We start from the raw sequence: 21803 nt of genomic DNA on the forward strand, positions 1-21803 counted from the left end.
ACACTTTATAATACATAAAAAGTAGAGGATTATTCTAGAGCCAGTTGTAACTGCTTTTAAAATCAGAGCCCTTTTAGCAATGTTCTGACTGTTCATTGGTTGCTTAATCAAGGCCTTTTTTCCTGCAAGTTACTTAGCTGTTTATCATGTTCCTTTTACACAAGGAGCATACAGCTATGAATTAGGGAACAGCAGTCTGCAGGAATGCATGAATTTCTGTGCCTTACGTAGCGAAATCTTAATCCTGACACTTTGGGAGATGACATCGTGATGAGTCATTCCCCAGACTTAACACTGTAGGCACATGTCTCTCATGATGGTGCTTTGGTTTTATTAAAACTATAACAAACCTGATCATTATTTCATGCTCCACATCTTCCAACCAGTAGCAGCTCTTGAGACAGACATATTTGAATACCTGTGATCCTAAGTGTGGTGGCTGGAAGTCCCACTTACCATGCTTAGACACAGTTTCAGCCTGTGAGCTTGCAGTTGTTTGCTAAAGCCCTGGCTCTGAGAAATGGGAAGAGGAACTGTGTGTGTCTTTGGTGAGGATGCCTGGAACATGCTCTGTGCAAGGACATGCCTGGCAGGCTACACAGTGCTGTGAGGAGCAGGGGTGTTGGATGTGTTTGTACATTTGCACTTCAGAAACCCCAGCTCAGCACTGATACCCCTTTGGCACACTCACTGACCCTGGAAGCCACCCGCACTAGCTTGTTGTTTTTAATGCAGGCTTTAATCTTCTTGCACAGAGGATTTTTTGACCTGGGACAGGAGAAACCTTCTCAGCTGGCTTCTTGCCTCGGTGTGTGAGTTAAAACTTAATTTGAGATCCAGTTTGCTGAGGTGAGATAGCTGACTTACTCAGGTGAGAATTTGATGATAAGGTGTTACAGGTACCATGTCACAAGATAATTCTGAAGTTTCATGTGCTGCTCTTTGGATTGTGCTACACAGTTTTTGTGTGGTGATATGCTGGACCTCCTTTATATGGTTTGAAAAACAAAGTAACTTTTGCAATTTCTTTGAGTTATGCAGTATTGGTTTCCTCATTTGACTCATTGTACTGACCCACAAACAATTCTGCTGGCACAACTAAGGGAACAGCATGCTGCATTGCCTGGGCAGGAATGAGTTATAGAGACCAGGAGAAGAAGAAAGCCTGGAAATATGTTGTCTGTGGCAATATCTTCAGCTAAACATATCACCAAACAATAGTCTCCCAAGAGACAGAAGCTCTCCTGAAGCTGGCGTGGTTATTTTAGGATTCTCTTTCAACATGAAGAGCAAGGAATGTGCCCCCAGTCACATACAAATGTCTGAAGAGCTGGTAGGACTGAATAAGGCACGCAGGGCTTTGCACTGGGTGCATTTAGCACAGGTGCCAATTGCTAAGGTTACCTGTGTAAAGCAATGATCTCAATGTGTCAGATTCTAAAAGTGTGCCAAAGCAGTTGGTATCCTCAGTTGGTATGGGAGTCTTCCAGCAGACAGCTATGGTACTGTCAGCTCTTGGAGGGTGTTTTTTAATAAAGGGCATGCCTAGACATAAGTAAACCTGGGGCATTCCTCCTGCCAACATCACATCTGTTTCTTGCAAACTTTCACAATCCTGCTTTTTAAAATTCTAATTGAAATAACTATGTGCTTTATAGCTGCATCAGCAACCTTTCATGAAAGAGTGCCAGTATGTAAAATTGTCAGAATTGAGGAAACCAGTTGCTTTTTCTTGATGACTGGCTTCTATCTGTGTTCTCCAAGTTTCCCAGAATCTGTTTTTTAGAGTGTTTTCATTTCTTTATTGCCCTATTCAAGTACTTTGTACACATGAATTGGCTGACCTTTTTACATTTTGATTTTGGTTGTTTTTCCAGTTATATTGGAGGCACCCATCCTGCAAACTGTTACATGCCTGTTTGGGTACTGAATGACTGGTACTACTGTAGATTTTCTGCATTCAAAGCTTGATCTATGTCCAGATTTTTACAGAATCAGGGCTGATGGAGCTGTTTGAAAACCCATGGAAATACATGACCGTCTACAGGCAGCACTGGGCTTTGTTTTGAGGTTTATGTACACAGTCTGTGTAGGAGTCCTGAGGTTTGTGAATGCTGGCAAAAGGCAGCATTTCAGAATATTCTGGTCTTAAGCCTCACTCTGCTCATTAGTCATTATCTTTGTGTTTTTGAGTAGGCTGCAGCTTACCCCACTAGGGAACTTTTGTCCACATATTCTAAAAATTGGGGTGTTACGTGCTTATTTTGGTTTTTTGTTTTTTGTTTTTGTTTTTTTTTTTTCTTTGGAAGAAAGTTTTGTTTGCCTGTCTCTCTCCCTCCTTTGTCTTTTAAAACGTGCAGTCTGCATGGGACAGTAACTGTTTCTTTAATCTTTTGTCTGCATTCAATTAGTTTCCATAATTCCTCCAAACAATTTTCTAACTTGATTCTAAGGTTTTTTTATTAGACTACCACCATATTTTTCCTCTGCTAACAAAGGGTTTGATTGCTTGCTTTTCAGATGCTGAGTGAGAATCTAAGAGGAGAAATGACTGTTGTACCCACAGGAGCCAAGATCTCTTTGAGAGATAGCAAGTTTATTCAAGTGATTGCCAAATCTCTAAGTATCAGCAGCAAGGAGGTATATACTTAAATATTTAAAATTAATATCATGTAAAGCTGTAAACTAAGTTAAATGAGCCTAGATTAAAGACGAACAGCAAAGCTGAAAGAAAATCGGAATATGGAGTTAGGGAGAAGGAACACAATGACAATCATATAACTAAAATGTTTTTAATTAAAAACTTACTAACTTTTTTTTTCCCCCTTTTTGTAGCCCCATCTTGGGTTTATTTTCTTGGCTGGCTGGTTGCAATAACAAGCCTCAGACAGATGCTGTAATTCAGGGTATCAATGATATGAAGAATTGCTTTATATTTTTGTGGTCAAATGTATTGACAGTTTGGAGCAATCCAAATAATAATGGGTAAAACAGCTTAATTGTACATGCAGTCATAGAAGGCTGATACTAAGGAAGCATTAAACAAGTGTAATTTGTGGTGTTTAGTATTAGTCCCTCCCAATTAAAAAATATAATAGAAATATAAATTAGACAATACAGTACTGGTTGTACAGATGTTCCCTTTCCTCTTGAATTTGGTTCAGGCAAGATGGGATTTTTATTAACTAATGAATACTGAATGTATTCTTTAGTTCTTTAATACGCATGAGGAATGGGAGAATATTCAGGGGGCCTACGAGGCTTGTCAGTGTAGGTTTGAAAGTACAGGTTACACAAATATCTGAGGAATCACATTAATAAAACTGATCCAGTCTTGGGGATAACGGACTATATGGTCTTTTCCAACTCCTACCAATGCTGTTTCTCTTACTGTGCTGGTGTGTAGCTATGGCAGTACAGAGATGGCAATTAGTGTGTGCACCTTAAATGGTTTATAAAGATATCAGGTACTTGTAGTGTTGCCAGGGAGGAATATAAATCTTACGGATGTGAGACTGACAAAGTGTAAAACAAACATGAGACTTCTTTCCTTCCAAGAACTAAATGCTACCATTTCTAAATATCCAAATGACTAATTTGGAAACTTTACATAAAAGCAAGGGCAGTGTTTTTACGACTTGGGTGTCAATCACATTAGAGGTGAGGCTGATATTAAATGTTTAATTTTATTTGTTTCTCAGGAGTTAGAAGCTGTACGAGATGCATTAATTCCACCTTTGGCTTGTGCTGCAGCGAAACTGGGTGACATAGATGCACTAAGAGCCATAGCAGAAATGGTAATGTAAAATGAACAGTGTGTACAAAACATTAATTTTTAAAAAGAGCTATAATTGATGTTAGGAAGCCATGCTCATGGAAAGTGACAACCTAAGTTTTAGAGTCAAGGTGCTATGACTGTTACAAGTGGTTTCTGGACTTCTTGGTCTTTGTCTTTCAGAACTGGTGTGCTCTTTTTCCTCTCTGGTTTTCAGCTGTTTACATTTTCTTTTGAACTGTGAAAATACAGGTAGATTAAAATGCAAGTTCATATCTGCTAACTTTGGAACATTTTAAAATGATTTGTGCTGCTTTCTCTTCATTTAACTTTCTTTATGCATATTCATAGTATCCACCTTTTGGATGTAAATCTGTCAGGATTAAAAAAAAGAACTTGAAAATTATATTTAAGCAAAACACAGTGCGGTTCTAATTCAGGATTTCTGGCTCTCCTCAAAGCTCTAACTTCGGTTATACCTGAAGAAGAAACAGGCATTTCCCTGTCATATCTTTTTTTTCTTTCACCTCTTTGCCTTGGTTTACCCTACTATTGAGATTTTGGTAATGGGCCTCAAGAAAGGATAAATATATCTTGAAAGTAAGAATTAACTAAGACAAGAAAAATTAGCAGTTTGTGGGCACAAAGCTGCTGTATGGTGTGCTGTAATAAAGAGCATATCCCAGTGGGGAACATGCAGGAGGTGGAATAAATATCTTTATTGGCACTAAAACAATGCTGCAAGATAAACTTTAAGTTTGACAAGCTTAACAATTTGGTGGCAGAATTATACATGCACTGTGTGACGTTTGCAACAACTTAATGTACAGCCATTATCTTTTTGGCATGTGAAGAATATGTCTTTTTGTAGGGTGGAAACCTGAGCTGTGGAGACTACGATGGCCGAACTCCACTCCACATTGCAGCCTCTGAAGGGCATCTGCCCTTAGTTGAGTATTTGTTGACGTCTGGTGCGACTGTTTATGCCAGAGACAGATATGGATCTACCCCACTGATGAATGCAATCAAGTTCAGGTAACAATTTATGTACTGCTCTATATAAAGTTTATAAACCTTCTATCATTTTGGATTTCAAGCCCATCCATCCTGTGTCCTGGTCTTGTCTTGTCTCAGCAGTCATGTGTAAATTACAGCAGTTAAAATAACACATATCAGCTTATTTCAAAGGATGTGACTAGCCTAAATGAAAAGATTTTTTAAAATAATGTGGAATGAAAGCAAACAACTTGGTATGCATGCAGAATTTTAGCATAAGGTAATTATTGCTGTCCTCCTGCCAAGGCTTTGTCCATAATTTCAAGGATCCACTCTTTATTCTGAAGCTTCCTTATTAAACAGAGCCAAACTGATCACTCCTTTTGACTGTCAGAAGTGAGAGTGCAGGACCATGGGCTGTCTGGTTTTTTTCTGCCCTTCCCTTTCTCATCAAGACCAGACTGTTTCAGTTGGCACAAAATATACCGGTAGGTTGACATGTTTTAATCTTCCCCTTCCACCAGTGCTTTCCTGAGTCTCTTGCTGGATGACTGGTTTTTTGATTTTTCCCTTCCACCCACTCATAATTATATGGGATGGTTGCATGGCTCTGCCTGCTTTGTGGATTTCCTCTTCCTGCTGTTATGAATGTCAGCAGTTCTTGAATGGTAGTCATGGACTTGCACTTTACTGGTCTCTTCCATGTTGTATAGTCCTAAGGAATGGCCATAGCACAGAATATAAAAGTTATCAGTCATCAGAATTTAATTTTTTAAGATTTAGTTTGTGTAGCCTGGGGATTCATAGAGCCATTGGTCTTCCAGCGTGTTAGAAGCTGCACACCATAATCTCTCATTGTCTTTGATCCACTTTCAGCTCTGTATCTCATATTCAGTCTGTATTGAGAAAAGCCATTTTTTTTCTGTAAAGGAGCTTGGAGTGATTGAATTTTCATGGTCTTCATGGATGAATGTCCCCAAATATTCCTACAGCTTTCTAATGTTGACAGGTTCACCTGGTCTGTCAAGCTGGAGTCAGCTCCCTGGGAGGTCTGACAGTCCTAGATTACCATGAGCTGCAGGAATAACTTGAAGGCTTCTTCTGTCTCAAAGACCAGATGTAGAAAACTCCCCAGGCACTCTGACTGTGAGACCTGGAGTCCAGCGTGGCCACGCTGTGCTATTGCCATTCCTCCTGCATGGTCCCGAACGGCTTTGTGGCTGTTGCTTTACCTCATGAATATATAAGCTCTGCAGACTTAAAGCAAAAACAAGCCCAACAGCAAATCAAACAAATAACCTCGGAGATGAATAGAGGTGGCTCTGGTCCAAAGTGAGAAAATGCTAAAGCATTAGATACTATTAGATGTTCCTGCAAATCAGGCACCTACTTTTTTTACCACACCCATCTACCGCCTGAGGAATTTCACATGAGCTTGTTGTTTGGATTCCTTAGAATTGCCACTCCTATATTAGACTCCTACTATGACTCTTAAGCTCTTTAAAACTGCACACCCATTTTGATGCAGGGAATTGTAAAAGGAAACTGCACCATAACCATTTTCAGTTTCTCTTTTTGTTTCTACTGTTGGAATGAGAGGAAGAGTTGACTTAGAACTAATCTCATAAATGTGTATTTATGATCTGCTGTGTACTCATACTGCATTTCATACTGGTAAGCATATAAAGGAGAATGCTAAGGAGCAGACATCTGTATATGTGTGCAATTAGATACCCACTAAAAAGATTTCTGCTACACAAGTATTTAAATTCTATTTATTAAACACTTGCAAGCTGAAAGTGAAGAGATTATCCTGATAGAAAGTGGCAGAGAGGAAAGAGGTGGGGGGGAAAACTGATGATAATGAGTAGTCAACGCCTGAAACTGTTTAATATTGTAACTCTCTCAATTTTACTGATCATTGCATCAGCTTAATCCCATTTTCTGAGAATTAATATTTGTTTAATTGGCATTTAACTGCAATACAGTATCCACTCATCTTAAAAATAGCTTTCTTCCAGTCTTTTTATGTTACATTTCTCGGTGGCTTGCCTTTTAACCAGCATGCAAACCTATATAATGATGACTGATTTCTCTCTTCCATTTAATAATTTGTAAAGATGATCAGGAGTTATGTCTCTTCATAAAAGCTTCTTCACATAGCACTGTCAAGTGATAGATCAGTGACTTGATTTATGTCAATAATAGTCTCTTAAATTTTTTGACTCGAAGTGCCTCTTTCTTTGTTTCTTTCTAAACAAGAAATAAACTACTGCATTTCCGCTTTTTCATTTGTAACTCTGCAATTTGCCTGTAGTCTCACTCGCTTTATGCATGAAGCTAAACAGACCACTGTTAATTTAGGCCAGTTGCTTGACATATCAAAATAAGTAGCATTCCTTTAATTTCTTACAGCACCCTCAAGGGATAATTCATTTTCAAAACAATAGAATAATATTCTTTTAATAATAGAAACTCTCTAAGTAGGAAAATGTCTTGAATAAAAATTGTGTATATTTTAAGTAGTAAAAGTGCTTCCATTTACTTGTAGAACAGTGGTAAAAGGTTGAAAATGGGGAGTTGCTCATACAGTGCTGTGAGAACATCAGATTAGAGGTAGTAAAATTACCTCCCACGTAAATATGAATTTAAATACTTGATATTTTGCAAGGTTACATTTACATTACTTCAGGAAATCTAAGGCAGAGAGAAAATCTAACCACCACTGACTCCAAAAAGCACACTGAAGCCTGTCTTACAGTGTTTGAGCATGAAATTCCCACTGATACCATGCAGAAAACCGAACAAGTGAAACTAAGCTGATTCTGCCATAACCATTCTGGTTGCTAGGGGAGCAAGCATGAAAAAGAATGAAGCAAGTCAAGTTTGGATATACATTACACCTGCATTTCTTTAAAGAGAGTTGGTGGAAGGTGTGCACCCTAAGGCCCCAATCCTGCAAACTCTTACATGTGTGTTAATTTCACATGTATGATTCATCCCTTTTGAAGTTGATTCACTTTTAATAAGTGTCTGCCAGGTGAGGGCCTGGGATGATATACTGTACAGAATTTGGATTCCTGTGAATCCAGAGCCCTCATGAACTGGTAAGAGTATGGATGTCTTTACCTGGAACTCAAACTTTGCTCATAGTGCTGAACATTGAAGACTGCACCATTTCAGATGTTCTGCTATTAATATATTAAAACATTAGTATATACTCAAGTTTTAATGTCCAGTGCTATCAACAATGGAACTTAGCAGGTAGGAGACACTAGAAACACCTTTTGTCTATTTGTTTTTTCCTTCAGAGAGGAATGAATAACTGATACTATCAAAAGGCTATCTCAAGTAACATATGCAGAATAATATTATTTCTACAGCCTGTGTCTGACCAAGAGCCACAGTTTGGTGACAGAACACACTAGGAAAAGGGAGGGTCAGGAACAGCTCACAGGTGACAATGCTTATCAGGTGGGGCTAGACTGGGCACAGAGCTGTGCAAGCCAGGGCTGACATGGGGATGTTGCCATCCCTCTGCACCTTGAGCTTTGACTGTCCAGCAGTTCCTCTGCTCTTGTTTCGTGCTGTCACCTTAGAACAGCAGTTGCGTTTGAGCCATTCCCAAGAAGTTTGTGGCTCATGACATCACCTGAACTTCAGATCAGCTCAGCTGTAACCCTTATGAGGATTTTGTAAAGCCACAGGAGAGCAGCACTTAAAGAAACAATTTCTAAAGACAAATACCTCTCATGTGCCTAAGACATAACAGTATCAGAAAATTCACAGCCAGCCTCTTGAGATACGAATATTGCCCTTGTGGTAGGTACAAGACAGCAGAAGTGGTGCTCTGGAGAAGGCTTAAGTTTGTTCAGAATGTAGATGGCGTTTGGGTGCAAGTAGGAACAAGCTGCAGTGCGACTTGCCTCCCACATAGTTTCCATGTTGAGTGGTGGGAATGTCAGAGGTGGTCTGTTTGCTTTCTTGGACTGATCTGCACTTCATAGCCACAGCACTAAATCTGACACTTTTAAACTTTGCATTACTCTTTGTCCCTACTTTTCCTCTCCCTTGCCCTGTCTTTAACAAGCAGTAGTGCACAGCACTTCTTCCCACTGTACCAAGAAATGTGACTTTGAATGGCTCATCAGGACATTGTACTTCTGTTTAGAAATGCTTTATTGTAAGCATTTATTGTAAACACTATCAGTTACAATGCTTACAAATTTAATTTATTTCAAGCCACTTTTTTTTTTTTCCTTGTTTAAATTTGCTGTATTAATTGAGTTGGGTAAATAATCCTGAATCTGTCTATACCAAAGATTTACAGAGTCCCACTCAGAGCAGTAATAGCTGTGTGGTGTGAGTGGGATGTGAAGGGCATTGTGGAGAGAATCTTCCTACCAGTAAGAAGTAAATAGTTACAACAGGAAGAGAAAACCCGGCTTTTTGCTGGTATCCAGAGATACAGACCTCATAGGGGGTCACATTGAGGGAAGATACCACACAACATTAAATGCTTTGCAGCCTTTTATCTTTTAGTGCTGTCCCATAGCAAAGCTTTTATTTTTAAAAAGTGCTCATTTCATGCTGTGATTTCCCATATAAGGTGGGAAATGAGGAATACTCCAGGGCAGTCCTTGGACAGTAAACAGACACTCCCCATGTTATGTTCAGTACCCAGTGAGAGTGAACAGACATGTTCTACATTAATATATTTCAGGTCAAATTTCATTTCTGCTAATTACTGTTTGGCTTAAGACTAAGAATTAAAAAATTCATACATGTAGAATTCATTCTTCACCACAGATTGAAAAGTAGGAAACCATGCCATTATTTGCTGGCTCAAGGAGATGCTTGTGGATGACGAGCCACGTCATAAGGGACCCACCTGAGAAAATATTTTAGATAACTGAACAAACTTGAGGCATGTGCTGTTCCAGCAGTGCTTTGCTATGAAGCAAAGTAAGAATATATATTTTTTTTTGGCTGTCAATTGGAACAAAGTATAATTAAAAAAAAAAAATCTGTCTCCTAGGGTCAATAACCTGTGTTTGGAAAAGCAAGGTGATTCCCACAGTATGTGTACAGTTCTTTAGTTAGTTGAGAAACTTAAGATCTTATATGAAACATATAAGCTTACAGAGGCTTTATATGGATAACTGTATAGTAACTTCTGGTTGAAGACGGAGTTTCCTAAAAAGAAGCAGAGGGATTAGATAAGTAGTTTAGTCCAATTCAAAAAGGGAAAGGCCCATGGCTACCAACAACTGATTAAGCAGAAAGTGTATGGGAGTTTATTTTTTTATTTTTAATTACAACAGATGATCTTTTAGGTAATGGGTTGGAAAAGCTCATATGTTTCCTGTTAAATTATAAGCCTACCTCTTTATTTTGAAGTGTTATAGTGTAGCAACTTAAAATAGGAATTATGAAACTATTCCTGATCTACTGGGTCATCATGCTTCTTCTGGAGCTTAATTTGTAAACGGTATCAGTTGTTTAGCAGAGGAGCACTCTGTTGTCTCCTTTTCAAACCTAGTTCTAAACCTTCCACTAGGTTGGTTATGAAAAATGTATTTTACAGATTTTTAACTTGTCATGTTATTTTCTACCCACAACAGTACCTTTAGAGAGCAGCCTTTCCATAGAGTTTCTTGAGCATCTAACTAAGGTGTAGGTGTTGCCTGGTAGTGCTAGTTGCCCCGTTATCTCAAAGGATAAAGGACAAGGAAAGACCTCCTAAAGTCTCCAGGTAGAAACAAATAATAAAAGTGTTGGGAGGAGGAAGTTAGGAAAATATGTACTTTTGACAGAGGTTCATAAGAATTCTTACCATCATTTTGAAGCCCTAAAAATCCGATGAGCTTCTCCATTAACATATTCATTGTTTATCTGCAAGACATAATGTTTTATTTAATTCTGATATATATGTGCATTGTATTCTCTAAAATACAGGAATGATGCTATGTAATAAATATTCTCCCTGTTTGCATGTATTTCAGTTACTAATATTTCTAGTGTTAAATTAACCTAGCACTAAGGTAAACATACTAAGAATTCTTGGAAGAGAAGGGTATGCATCCCTTTCATTTTTAGAGCTGAACTTAACACTTCCTTGGGCTTAGTGTGTGAATGAGTTTTTGAGAGGGAGGGAAGCTCTGTTTACTGCATCTGTCACCTTGGAAAAGATTCATTGATTCTGTGATTGTGGAAAATAGAATGTAAGAACTTTCACTGACTGTTTGTGTATATGACAATGCTGGATTCAGGGGGGGAAAAGCCCCTCCAGGTCAAGTCACTTTCTCTTTTTTTTTTTCTATTCTTTTCATAAAGGCACATACCAGTGATTAACTTGTTACGAGAAACAGGAGCACACCTTTCAAGCCATGACTTGGAGGACGTTGGAACAACACTCTGCAGGTAAATGTGATATATGGTGAGGTGGCCCTAAAATGGTGTGGAGAGGCATGGTTTTTTAGAGGAGACTCAAAAATGGAGAGCTTTCAATAAACAGTTGGGTCCCTGGCACATGAGGTGGCTCTTTCTGTGCTAGATGAATAGTAAGGCAACAAGTGAAGTGATGAAATTAAGAATCAACTCTGTTTCAAAGCACCAATAAGTCAAGAGAGTTCCAAAGTAGAGAGAATTGTGGGGATAAGTGAGCTGGAAGCAAATATATACCCCATTTTTTCCCAAAGTCTTTTACTGAGGAGTGGTGAAAAGAAGATGTTCAAGGTATGATTTTGTAACATCTCTCTTAAAAATAAAGCTGCACAAAATGCATCATTTTTATTGTTATAAAGTCCACTTTTCACTTATATTGGAATGGCTTCTACTGTAACTAGTGTATAGTATTGTTCTTAAAAATAACTAAATCAAATAGACAGATTTGATTTTGTTGTGAACAGCTGCTCACCATCACTATATTTAATTTTAAGAGGATATAATTCTCTTAGAGCTGGTTTGAATAAACTTGCTTTCAATATATAATGATGTGGATATGTATTATAAAAAGAAATAGATGTTAGATTTCATTTTTTCCAGTACTGGTCCTGAATTACAAATTACTCTGAAAATTGTGAGAAGGTTCATGTATATCTGAAAATTACTTGTAGTTTTTGCTTCATTTCCTCTTCTCTCTTTTGAAAAACAAACAAAAAACCCCTGAGTACTGACCTTTATATCAGGACTTGGCAGGAAACCATGAGACTTGCAGGGACCAGCCAGTGCTGTATAATGTCTACAAAACAAGGTCAAGGTAAAGCTTATGTGTGTTCTATGTAGAGACTGGACTCTGTCCTTTGAATAATTCTGGAATTAAGGAACACTAGCTGGAGTATTTCCATTGTCATAACATGCTCAGAGGAGACTGGGTAATAAGGCTTTTACCATGGAGTCAAAATGTGCACTTCCCAGGGCACTGCAAGTGATAGGACAGAACTAAACCCTTAGTTTGTGCAGTTTCCCTCTGCCAAAAGGCAAGAGGAGTGGTTTAGGGAATGACATTCTTCTACAAATAAATTGGCCCCTTGCTTAGTCCTGGTGGCACATGCAGAACCAGTTTGGCTAGCTGACCTGGCAGTAATATGTCCAAAAAAAGAAGAAAAATTCAGGAAGAGAAAAATGGTACTTCAAACAAAATAACAAAATGTGGTTCTCATGCAGTTTGTTACAGCTTTGTAGGGATCATTGTGCACCTGGATCTGCTTGAGGGGAGGATGCATGGCCTGTACCAGGAGCAGAACCAGGCAGAGGTCAGGCTTTGAGACAGTGCTGAAGTGGCTGTTCCTACCCTGCTCCTGCAGAGCTGAAGCTCTTCCTCTGCTCTGCTGTTTTAGAGGGCCTGGCATAGTCATTGCTAACAAGGTGGACTTACTCCACAGAGCGTTATTCAGATACCTAAAAGTTACTAAATCTGAGGTGCTGGTGTTTGTCCTCTTGCCAAAATGTCTCTGATACTTCTCCAGTGTCCTCAGATGACCTTACTGATACACTCATTTTTCCAGCATGTTCTGGCTTATGTCTCTGTCCTCTCTCTTAACTCCTTATTTTAAGCTCTCTCTACAGGCACTGGCACCTGCATGGCAGTAAACATGTCCACATGGTCAGGCTGCTTGTAGAACCAGCTGTTTATAACATCTCCCCTCTGTCTAACTGGGGCTATTTTCCTGCATTTCTTCTATCTTTTAATGTGCCTTGAGCTGCAATTTCTACCAGTCCAAATTTGTCACCAAGGCAATTTGTCAAGCTCTTGTGGTTTAGAAGGATAAAGCTGCTTGCTTTCTGATAAGCTCTGTGTTCCTGCACTTAGCTAACTTAACTTTTCCTCCCATGCAATTCTCTCTGAATTAAATTATAAGCATGTTTTCCCTCTTTGCTACTGACCAATCCTCAAACAGACTGTTACGAAAGAACATAAATAGTGATTTTTGTGTTCTAATAGTCTCCTCAGCCTCCTTCTGTTTAGACTCATGATTTTAGAATAGAATAGAATAGTCCAGTTGGAAGATTATGGAGATAAAATGAAAATAAATGTGTTCCTTTGGCATTGGTGATGTTTGAGAGGGAAAGGAGTACCAGCCAGAACTGAGGGTTGGACTGTATCAGTGGGAACTCTTGTGTAGGAAGTGGAGATGCACATAGTTATTAAATCTTTCATGGTTTCATTTGCTGGTGTCTTTTTTTAAGTGAGAGGTGTTAGTCTGGTTTCAGAATCACTTTGTTGATGTTTGGTATCTGGTTCATGGCTTTGTTTCAAAATGAGATCTCAGTGTTAGTAATCTGTTAAAAATGTCAGAATATCTTCTTGTATTGCAGTAGTGTTGTCATCTGTCTGAAAAACCAAACCATGATGAGATAAATTGGGACACTCAGACTTACTCTGAAAGCTTCTGGAGTTAGTAAACAGTTGATTTGTGGAGTTTTTTTTTAAAGGAATAAAGTTTGTATAGAGGTACTTCAAGTCTGTAGTTCACAGAATTAAACAGGGGCATGAAGCCAAAACAGCTTACTTTTTCATATTCTTAGACTTCATAAGATGATATGATATGGTATGATATGATATAGAGGGATGCAGCCTTTCAAAATCACCACCTTTCAGAATAAGATGCCTCTTCAACTTAACATAAACAGGGGGTAAGGCTGGGGAAGGAAGAATAAATATGCCTCTGCAGGAATTAGGACCAAGCTTCTACTGCCTGCTGTCTTTCAAAGAAGTCTGTCTGTCTCAGCTGAGAGAGATGCGGAGATACAAGCTAAGAACTCCCAAATGTGTTCAGGACAGAGCAAACCATGCCTTGTGCTGGACTTCTTTTTTTTTTCTTTTTTTTTAGGATCTTCATCTTAAAACAAAAAGAAGAAAAAAAATTTTCTCTTCTGTCCGGGTGATGACACACCTGAAAAAAAAAAGTCTCTCCTGATTACTTCATATAGACACTGAAAAGGGAGAATTGCTGATAAAGCACAGCTTTGTGTCCCTGGGAAAGATGAAATCCTAGTACATGAGGAGGCAGGAGGGAGCTCCAGTGTGTCATTTCACTTTACTTTTTACTTCCCAAATCTACAACTGCATTGGCCCTTGTCCTTATAAACCTTCTGAGACCTGACAAGCTTTGCTCCTGGTCCCCTGAGAGTAACAGAGCACCCCTTAAATTGCAGCTTGATGTTGGTGTGGTGGGAGACACAGAGAACACTGTCACTATTATTGGTATCTTAGCTCTGTCATCATCATGGCTACATTAGCCCTGCTGAAACTGTGAACTGGATACATAATATTTTTTTCTGAATGCAAAAGTACTGATAGGCAGGATGCCTGGGATTATCTGCTGTCAAAGGTATCAGAGTTTACTAAAATGAGTTAGATAGTTCTTTATCAACAAAGCAGGTTTTCAACATTCTGTTAAGTGTATACTGAAGCTATCTTTATTCCATTTCATTATATAAAAGTGATGGACTCACTGCTTAGAGGTTGCACTTGTAGTAGGAATTGGTGGCATAAATACATTTGAGACAAATACAGAGTAATGGTCCCAATAGTGTAAATTGAGAGGTCCCTGTATATATTTGAGTATATCAAGTACAGTTACTGTGTGTAAAGGAAATACAAATGTGTACAGCTTGACTAGGGGAATCTGGAATTGGAGAAAATGTTTTGTGGTGCTCTTGATGATAATCAATCTAGTAAATAGTAGGTATCTTCTATTTAGAGTGGTATCTAAATTTTCTCAGAAGCTACATCACCTTTTGTTCTCTGGGAACAGTACCCATAGAATAAAGTTCTCACTTGATTGGTAAATGGCTGCTGCAAAATTGAAGATACTTCTGTGTATTTGGACTGCTCTAATGTCACGGAAGGAGACCACTTCGCAGTTTTGACCTCTGCAGTGAGGGTTAAATTGCTCTTTCTGAATAGGTGCTGTTAGGCAGTTAATTTTCAAGTAAGTGCAGCAGTCCTTGTTTGTTGCTTACAGAGATGTAGCTGAGGTGCCCTGGGTGTGTAGGTTGGTAATATTTCTGAAAATCTTTGACCAAAGTGGTTTCTGCTTTGCACATGGCTGAACGTTGAGATTCTGTTTGGCAAATACAGTGCTCTCCTGTCCAGTGCTGGTGATGCTCATAACTCTCTAGGTAGGCTTTTTGTTTGTTCCTTAGCCTGTGACCTTACAGTGTTAACAGCAAGAGATTAGCCTTTGTAAACAAAGATAATTCAGATGTTCCAGAAGTGGCTGCTAAGCGATTTCTTTGCTTTACTAATGCTTACACTTTTTCTTTACTAATGCTCATTTCTTTCCTGCAGTTTCCTTACCAACCTCCCGCTGAGCTTCCTGTTGGACCTCCTCTGCCTTCCTCTGTTTCCTTATTGCTTCTGAGGGGCCTTTTTTCTTTGTGATGGCAGTTTTCATTCATGATTTATTGATCCTTTCCTTCATGATGCCAGACTGAAGCGCCGTTAAACCTCTTAGTACCCCACTACCACTTCCCTGTCCCCCAAAGGCCTCAGCTGTAGGTCACCTGGGGGTTGCATGGAGGAACACAGACAGAGACAATCTGCTTTCCCTTTTTGTGCCCAGCCTCTGGGACTGCTGCAATTAAAGGCTTCCACTCCCCTGAAAACATATTTTCAGGTACTTAAGCGATTTAATGAACAACAGAAGTGATTTCCACCTAGCAGAGAAGTGAATGTTGCAGCCCTGCTGTCATGGTTTCTTCCATGAGTTTACCTGACTGCCCCTTGTATCTTTGAGCCTTCTCCACTCTTCACCAGGTCTGCATGGCTTGGTCATCACCCCCAGGAGCTCATCACCATCTCCATCCCTGCTGCCAGCACAGTGCCTGTCACCCACAGCAAGCTCTGGTTAAGGCAGCAAACTCTGAACTTAATAATGTTGGGGAGAGTTCCCCCTCTCTTAATGAGATTCAACCTCACTTGAAGATTATCAGCAGGGTTCTGCTGAAACAATCTGCAAGCTCACGGCAAGCTCAGGTCTGAAGCTTCACAGATGCTGCTATCCTGAGAAGACTGAAGGTCATTCTCCCAACCTTCCCATCAGTTCAGCCTGTCTTCAGGCTTGGTACAGACTGGCATGATTTTGCATATATACAGGCTCTTAGCTCTTTTACCAAAATGAGAGTTAAGAATAAACCTTAAGTATTGTGGATGGGACTACCAGAAGATGTGCAAAGAAATAATCTGGTGTGCATTCCTCTGGAAACTTTAACTCACTTGTTTGTATAGGACTCATTCAGATCCTCCCTATTGCTTGTTACATGTGGCAGAGAGAGGTCATCTTTAAAAAGCTTTTTTTCTTTTTTTTGCTTACAGCCCATTTAAATCCTACAAATTGTTTTATAAAACAAATATAGCTGTGTTACTGTCCAAATAATATCACATAAATGTACTTAATGTCATAACTACTGATAGCAAACCCAGTTATGCAAACTTGTGAAGGGGGTTTCTTTGTGGTTTTAAATAAGTCCCATGGGTTGCTGGTACATCTGCTTGTGCTCTCACTCAGCTGCATCTTGATTTAGCCATTGCCCTCCCCCCAACTCATTTCATGAGATAAATATTGTGTTGTGAAATATGAAACTGCGTGACTTTTTTTTCCCCTTTGGTCATAGTCACACCCACTACGTGAAACTAGCCTGTTGTAAGTACTTATAGCACAGCCCTATTAATTTAAGGAACTCATTCATCAAGCTGTGTTGCTTGCTTGCTCAGCTATTCAAAGCTGTTGTAATAGTGTTCCTTACCTCTCTACCCTGGCAGCCATGTTGAGCCTGGTTCAGCTTTTGCCTGCTGAGCTCATTGACAGGATCCAGGAACTCCCTGAAATTAACTGAAAGATTTAGAACCAATATTAATTATTCTTTTCCCAGCCTTACAGCTAGAGGCGATATGGATGGGCTGTACGCCTGGTACCTGGCTGGTGCAGACCTGGAGCAAACTGGTTATGATGGCAGGAATCCCCTACAAGTAGTAAGTGTCCATACAGCTGTGCTCCCTTGGTGTGCTAGCTGAGTAATAACACATGCTCTTGGATAATATTAATTTGGGAAAAATACATGTTGCATCGTGGACTCTAAACTGGATTAGAATTTGTTACAAACGCAAATCTGGTGCTGTTGTGAAGTAATAAATAGTTGGAGTGAGAATTTTCTCATCTATGTTAGAGGAATTAAAATTTAAATTGGATTTTAATTATTTTGTGGTAACATAGTCTTAATTCCCACAAGTGAGTATTTGCATGTCCTGATGCACAGGATGGCAGGATTTATTCATGTTTCTACTTACAGGCAGAGGCTACAGGACAGAAGGAGGTTCTTGACTTCCTTAGACAAAAGCAGTAAGAAAGGTAAGATTTCGTTTTCAAATGCTGGAGTGCTGAAATGTATGATCAGCACAGGAATGAAGAGAGATCCTGTATTTAAGCCCTGGTTCACCCTGGGACATCTGGGTTCAACTGCTGTCCCTGTCTTGGTTTCTGATTTGACTCTGAATACTTTAATCCTTCTTTGTAGAGTGGGGCTAATGTTTATTACTATTTCTGCCTGGACCTGGAAGTGCTTTTTTGTGCGTTCCACAGTGCAGTTCTGAACTTGGGAGTGTAAGAGCTACTAAAAGAAAACCACCGAGGGCAACAATGTGATGTTCCATTGGCCTGTTGCAATAAATTGCTCCTCTGTCTTGCCTGCATTGGAGAGGAAATGCCTTTTATCAGGCACGTTGGCCAGGCCTGGCTCTCAGGGTGCCATGCCCCCAGCACAGGAGCATTCCCTTCCCCAGGACAGCTGCGTAGTCACCACAGCCATTCAGGAGGGGCCACTGTCCCACCTGCAGCATTTCCACCTGCCCTCTCCTTCTGGCTTTCAATGAAGCACCCTACACCAGAAATCTCCTGGTGTAATATAGTCAGCCACCATGGGAAACGTGTGGCAGATTCGTCACAGACCGGAGTTAGTTGTACTCCACACAAGGACTGCAGAAACCTCTGTGACAGAGAGCTCTGCCCAGGGGCTGCTTCAGCTCTGGGCATAGGACAGGGCAGTGTCATGGCCTCCCTCTTCCTCAGGCCACAGAGGCAGCTGCCTGGGTGTCCCTGACATGAATCCCTTCTGTGCTGCCATCATCCAAGGTGTGTTTCCCTGGCCCTGTGCGTGTGAGGCACATGTGCCTCATGTTCAGAGCATTGGATCTGACAAGTTTCTCTATAGGGAACTTGTTTGGGCATTTGACCTTCTCCAGTGCTGTGCTGTAACTGGAAGCATTTGAAACACTTGCCTTTCATTTCTCAGAGCTCCTTTCTGATGCAACACAATATATTGGCAAGTCTAATCCCAATTTAAATATTGGGAGGAGATTATCTCCTTTATTTATTAAAACTAGCACAAAATGTAGTTAAAGGTTTTGCTGCATCGATGGTTATCTGGCCACTTGTGTTTCCCATTTGAGAGATGTTAGTGGGGACTGCAGTTGGATTGATTCACTCTAGACTGGTTTAAATGAACGAAGGACACAATCAGGCAGATTTTTTTGCTTTCCTTCAAAGTTTTGGGGTTTTCTTTGATTTTACCTGATATAAAAGGATTAGATACAATCACAGTCTTGAGCATTTAAATGGAAGTTTTCCAGCGGTCAGGATGGCAATGCTAAAATACCTTTAGAATGTGAGTTATGCTGCAAAGGGATTTCCATTTTTATTGAAATAGGTCTGCAAAAATTGCTTTTCTTTTTTAAGTGGGGAGTGAGTGTGTTAAATCCTCAACTTGTCCATGGATCACCTCATAATTCCTTTGGACTGAGCCATCAATAGTGTAGGCGGTCTGAAGGAAGTCTTCAGCACCGTGTGAGAACTGGCTTGGCAGGCTACAGGGTAATTTGTTCTCAGGAAGGTTTTGGATACTGCCTAGTTCTAAACATCATTTTCTCTTTCTCCAGAGGCTGTAGAAGATGGTCACTCCTCATCAGGAATACCAGCTTGAAACATTCATGGTGTTAAGCCATTATGGCTTAACAGGAACAATGGTAGTGCTGCTTGGGGCATACAGGAAAGCTACAGCTTAGAAAGATTCTTTATTTAAGATCACATTGATTATCTAAAAATTATTGGCTGCCTTTATTTTTTAATCACTTTTTGGAAAGAAATGCTTCTAAACAAGTGAGGCTGTTCTGTTACAAGTTCTGATTTTAAAGAGGCCTTTTGAATGTTCTTGCATTAAACCAGTGAGGACAGTATTGCAGGCATAGCAAATGGAAATGCTGTGGTGAATTCATACCAAGGAAAAACAGTGGATTGTGCATTTCTGGGTTTCAACTAATAAAATCTCTGAGGAACAATGTTGATTTCACTTGGTCTGTTTTTTTGCAATGACTTTTATCACTCCAGTTGCAATTAGAGCAATTGTGAGTGTCAGTGCAAACAATTGAATCAGTCATGGGCATCTGCCTGCAGTTGTGTACTAATCTTCACCAATGTGTCACTATAAACCCTCACTTGAAATGAGTAGGAGGCAGATGCCATAAAGCATGTTTGTGGGACTGCCTGAGTGAATTGATTGTTTTGTTTCTAATAGCATCTTTCCCACATCCTGACCGGAATATAATCAAGATTGCTACATGCTAGACACGTAATTCTTTGGACTGTAAATGGGATCTCAGTATTAACAGACCCCAAGTTTAAAGTACCAACACTTTCAGACTAAAGAAAGAAGGCAATATGTATCTTTACAGCTGTGTCTGCCCTAGAATATGTAAATGGAGGGAATACTTCAGGCAAATGCATACATTGGAGATGGCAACTTTTAATTTCACCTACAGCTTCTGCAGTACTCTGTGGATTTTCTATCTGCTGCATCTGAAGGGAATCTTTGAAATGCAGATAGTTTTTTCTTTTTCCTCTTTATACTACTCAAACTTCCCACAGCTATTCTTATCATGGAGAAAAGCTGCAAGGACTACTTGCTGAGCCTGCTAGTATTAAAAGATTCCCAAGGTATACTGCAAATCAGATCACACTAAAACAAGGGAACTGTGCACGTAGTCTGAGAAAATGCTGTATACACTGCAGTTCAAAACAAAACCATAAAAATGCCTGATTAATGTGAACAGTTGTGCACGTCTTCACTATGGTCACAAAAATTACAACTGTGCTGTCTCATTATTAAATTATTGATATTACATAGCAATGAACATGCTTTAGATTGAGTAAAGTGAATACAGAATTAAGTAAATGAGATCTACCATCAAAAATCAGGCATCAAATTTGTCATGTTTTTTGGTGTCTTATGTGTAAATACTTAAAGTTGATGATGTATGTAGCAAATGTTTGTGAAAATTTTTACAATCAGGAGTAAAATCATGCACAGACTCTTCTTCCTATGGTGTTCAGAATTATTATCTTGCCTCATCAATAGTCTAAGTGTTGATGCACTGAACCAGGCAATCCCTGTATAATCTTCTTTACAAGTGACTTTCTTGGCATTGTAATATTTTCTCTTTTTTAATTATTCTCAGATGCCATAATTTGTTCACAACAGCACCCATTCTTTATTTCTGTGCCAAAATTATTGACTGCAGCATAGACAGAGGCATCAATATTTTCTTCAGACTTTTCAATAAAGGCTCATCTGATCTACAGAAAACTTTCTAAACAATAACTTCTTATATTTCTAAAATACAATATCCATCTAAAGTACAAAACATACTTTTTCTTTTAAACAAAAAATTATATTCTGGTTTGAACTACTGAACTAATAGGTCTCAACAGTAAAACTGAAGGAGAGGGAAGAAGATAGCCAACTATTTTGGTCCTGCATAAAAGCCAGCTAAAGACATGAAGGACAACATTCTGAGATGTGATCCAGGAAGCAGTTTTAGTTAGAAGCTCATAAAGCTAAAATAAAATGGTTTGGGTCATTTTACGGTAAGAATAAAGCAGTATTAGCTTCTTTCTGATAAACCTTTACAGAAGTATAGATTCTGTTAATATTTCATCTTGCCTGAGATAGTGTTCCTGCAACTTTTTAGAAAATCTGTGATTTGCCTTATAAATAGACCAGTGTGTTTTAATGACAGACATATGAATGCAAATTTAATATTTATCTGAGGAAGAACTGGATCTCTTTTATGTATGTTAGAATTTCATTCAGGAACTGTTAACAGTCTACAGGTGTTAAGAGAAACTCTGTATAGGGTGCTGTGGCAAGAATCACCCAACCAAGGCCAGAAACTTCAGCTCTTGACTCAGTGTTGGAGATGAACTTCAGTAACTCTTTGGAGATCCTGTGTTGTCTTGTTCGTCTACTACACCCTTTGCTTCATGCTGGTGATTTAATAATCATAATTATACTCTCTGTGATAACTCCCAGTCTTATGATGAATCTATTCGTGTGTAGTAACCCTTAAGTTTTGCATAGTTATTGCTCAAAAGTAAAATCTAAATATTAGTAAGGAATAAAATAGTTCCTATTTGTTTCTATCTATTTGTTTCAGTAAGTGTAAGCAGCAGAATGTCTTTCATTAGCAAAAGTA

At 39.2% G+C, this 21803-nt stretch overlaps 1 protein-coding gene across 1 annotated transcript in view; it reads left to right on the forward strand.

Moving 5' to 3' along the window:
- ASPG (asparaginase) overlaps nt 1-19346 on the forward strand; it is a gene marked incomplete at its 5' end in the record, with an annotated part of 44203 nt that extends 24857 nt beyond the window's left edge. Inside the window, 7 exons of the mRNA XM_082283022.1 lie at nt 2521-2640; nt 3702-3797; nt 4647-4810; nt 11108-11194; nt 17153-17252; nt 17570-17628; nt 19212-19346. Of these exons, the coding sequence (XP_082139148.1) occupies nt 2521-2640; nt 3702-3797; nt 4647-4810; nt 11108-11194; nt 17153-17252; nt 17570-17623 (621 nt within the window). The 3' untranslated portion in view covers nt 17624-17628; nt 19212-19346. The remainder of the gene's footprint in view (nt 1-2520; nt 2641-3701; nt 3798-4646; nt 4811-11107; nt 11195-17152; nt 17253-17569; nt 17629-19211) is intronic.
- Between the last annotated feature and the right edge of the window lie 2457 nt (nt 19347-21803).

Source organism: Coloeus monedula, assembly GCF_965178545.1.
Source record: "Coloeus monedula genome assembly, chromosome: 6".
NCBI lineage: Eukaryota > Metazoa > Chordata > Aves > Passeriformes > Corvidae > Coloeus > Coloeus monedula.